Below are 3,408 nucleotides of genomic sequence, written 5' to 3'. Positions count from 1 at the left end.
AAAAATCAAATAGCTATTATTTTTAAAAATATACAAAAATATAGTTAGATTACTCAATTTCCCTTAATATATTCAACTATAATTATCTTTTTTTTTTTTTAAATAAAAATAAGAATTATGGTCAATGTTAAATGGACTATATCATGTTCATGACTCTGTGATTGTTCCTTTATTTTATTTAATAGTACAATAACTTATATTTAATTAATTTATAGGTATGATACAATTTTTTATTTTTTGTCTGGTAGATGTTCTTTAATCTTGGTCCTTTTATCCTTTATAGTAACCCTTCATCACACATATAAGTTACAACCCTACTTCTCTCCTCCCTCCCGACAGTTCTCCTACACCACCACATCTCCACCGTCCTCTCTTCATCCACCACGATTATGGAAAAAGCCGACAAAGAGACTCACGATTTCATGAACGTGGAGTCTTTCTCTCAGCTTCCCTTCATCCGCCCCTCACTGCTCGGAGAAAAAAGCATCAGGCTCTTTGGGAAAGAATTTGGTGGTGGCGCCGGTGCTGTTGCCGACTCATCCATCGTCATCATCAACGACGAGTCAGATTCAAACGACACCGCCGCCGCCGTCCAGGAGGAATTTAAAGAAACCGGAGAAAGTAACCGGAAATTCGAGTGCCACTACTGTTGCAGAAACTTCCCAACCTCTCAGGCTTTAGGAGGCCATCAAAACGCACATAAAAGAGAACGACAACATGCCAAACGAGCTCACCTTCAGTCCAGCATGTTCCATGGAAGCTTTACGGAGGCTCAAATGTACGGTCTTATGAATTACCACCGTCTCACCGCCGCACCCACCCACGTACCACCCTACTACCACCACCAACAACCACTTTCCTGGCGCCCAAATACCACCAGTAATCTTTACAGTACTACTAGCATTACCAACAACAGTAACAGGTTTTACGGAGGGATTGCAACTTCAAGCTCTCATCAATCACCCATCAATGGCAGTCCGTTGACCATGTGGAGATATCCGTCGGCTAGAAGCTCGACGTTTTCTGACAGCTTGAAGGTGTCAAGAATTGGAACTGGGAGTAATTCTCAGATCCGATATCCGTATGAACAGAAGCCTAGTGTTCAAGATCAAGTTAGTTTGGATTTACATCTATAATATCAATTCCTTTTTTTCACTTTAATAAAGTACATATAGTTGTTATTTTATTAAATTCCAATCATTATGTGATGATCATTACATCGTAATTACCAACATCTCAAACTCTTAACCCCCCCTCCCCCCGGATCCGTAAAATCTTAGAAAAAAGAAACCAAAATCAAAAGAACATTTGATATTGGAAATGAGGTCATAATAAGATGCCATTTTTGATGAAGTCAAGAAGAGGTTTCAATGTTGGTGTTGCCCTGATGTTGTTACTGCTTGTGCTATAACCATATCCAGAATGCAAAAAGTACAAGTGTCAGTTGCTAGTTATGGGCTTCTGTAGTTGTACATTTCTCTTTTAGTCTTCTAAATGTACATTGTTTTGGAATTCTTCAGATACACCTTCCATAAACTACCACAATTTTGGAACAAAATGTTTCCCTAGATCTTACCAAAACCACACGTGAACATTTTAATTATCCTATGTTTGTTAGTATGTGATAAGAAGAATCATATATTAAGGTATTAATGATTGCAAAAAACGACCAAAAGGGTATTTATGGTTTTAATCATTTTTCTTATGTGAATTATGTCCATTAATTGCCGTTGTATTATTGGTCTCGTGAATTCTGTAGCATTTACAAAGACTTTTTGTTTTCGTTAAAAAAAAAGAGTTATTAAAGTATAGCATAAAGTTAGCAGTTTGTCAATTGAGTTTGAATTTAGAACGATGTTAGAAAATCTGTCAAGTTGATTTTAATTTTTTTGTGGCCGACATATTTTTTTATTTATAGTTTAATTTTTTAAAATCTTAAGCATTTCTAGTAATTAAAAATATTATATAGGAACAATCGCACTTGTCACTTGTCAGCCTCTTCCAGCATCTATCGCTATTCGGAACCTCTTATATTATTTCGAGAAATCACACCCAGTCATACATTTATACAAACCTTTTTCTTCATGCAAAAAAGAAGGTTGCGCCATTTATAAAAATCATCTGGAAAAGGTTATAACAAATGGATAGTTGTAACTAGTTATGATTGTTTCTTGACAAATATTGGTTTACAGTTAAAAACATAAGTATAGTTTTCATGTATAAACACAACCAAACTTCAATTAAGTAAATAAATAGTAATTATTTATAAAATACAATTATAATTTTATATAAATTAATATAGATTTTGTCATTTTTGCATGCTCACATATAGGCTTGCCGGAGCGGACTCGACAACCATAACATGCTCAACAAACACCGTCCCACCAACGTGGCATGCTGAGGAGAGAGAGAGAGAGAGAGAGAGAGAGAGGCAATGCACTACCGAGGAGAGAGAGAGAGAGAGAGAGAGAATTCTTCCCATGCGGCTTTTCATCTAAAATTTTTAAAAAATATCATTTTAACTAATCTCATCTCACACTACAAAAATTTGGCTTTGGCGACAAAACTGTTAGCGGCAATACAAAGCAAACACGCTTTGTATCAATTCTTATATCATCGTTAATAGTGTCGCCGCTAAAGCTAAAGGTCTTGATATATGCGCGTTGCACCCAGTAAATCCATAATGTTGATAGATTAGAGCGATCCAGTGGCTAGGATTCAACCATGTTTTGTAGATGTGGTCGCTTAAGGTAAAAATAAGAGGTGGTAGGAAGTTTTGCCTAGAGTATTTTACGGTTTCGCCACTACTATTAAAGTAAAAATACCTTTTACAACTTCATTTTTTCGTTTGTTTGATTGAGAGGCAAAATAACTAGAAAGAAAGCAACAATCATAACCGATGATAGATTTTATCGGCGATAGAAGTAGCTCAGACAATATCGACGTATCAATAGCACGATATATATATCGCGAATAAACTAACGGTATTAATGGTAATTATCAAGTATTAAAGACATCACAATAGCGTCGACATATTAGCGGCGATATATCACCACTAAATGTATTTACGACAAACCCAAATATGTATAGTTGTGATTTTTTTTCGTCGCCAATGGTCTTAGTATAACATTTTGAGCATGTAGTGTGGCAATGTTGACATGACAGTGACAATGCTACCGAAAATTAAAATCACATGATAGGAAGCATAACATCACTCTCCCGGCCTAAGACAATTTATAAAAGCAGTTCTAAAATTATTCGATCTCTTATACCTAACATCAACTAAAAACAACATTTCCTCTATACTTAATTAAACACAGAGAAATTAAAAGAAATACGAGTTTGAAGAAAAATGTAGAATGTATGTAATATTTGTGCACTAATGAATAAAATAATGAGAGTTTTATT

The 3,408-nt window shown here is 35.2% G+C and overlaps 1 protein-coding gene across 1 annotated transcript; it reads left to right on the top strand.

Annotated features, from left to right (window-relative positions):
- Positions 1-248: 248 nt before the first annotated feature.
- On the top strand, positions 249-2,834 carry LOC145031411 (zinc finger protein GIS-like). Its single transcript, XM_078979955.1, has 2 exons — positions 249-1,112; positions 2,333-2,834. The coding sequence occupies exons 1-2, from the start codon at positions 390-392 to the stop codon at positions 2,399-2,401; spliced, it is 792 nt and encodes a 263-aa protein (XP_078836081.1). The 5' UTR covers positions 249-389; the 3' UTR covers positions 2,402-2,834.
- Positions 2,835-3,408: the final 574 nt, after the last annotated feature.

This window comes from Lactuca saligna, chromosome 2, assembly GCF_052625555.1.
Source record: "Lactuca saligna cultivar CGN05327 chromosome 2, ASM5262555v1, whole genome shotgun sequence".
Lineage (NCBI taxonomy): Eukaryota > Viridiplantae > Streptophyta > Magnoliopsida > Asterales > Asteraceae > Lactuca > Lactuca saligna.
Note: the sequence above shows the minus strand (reverse complement) of the source record. Positions and strands in the feature narration are given on the sequence as shown.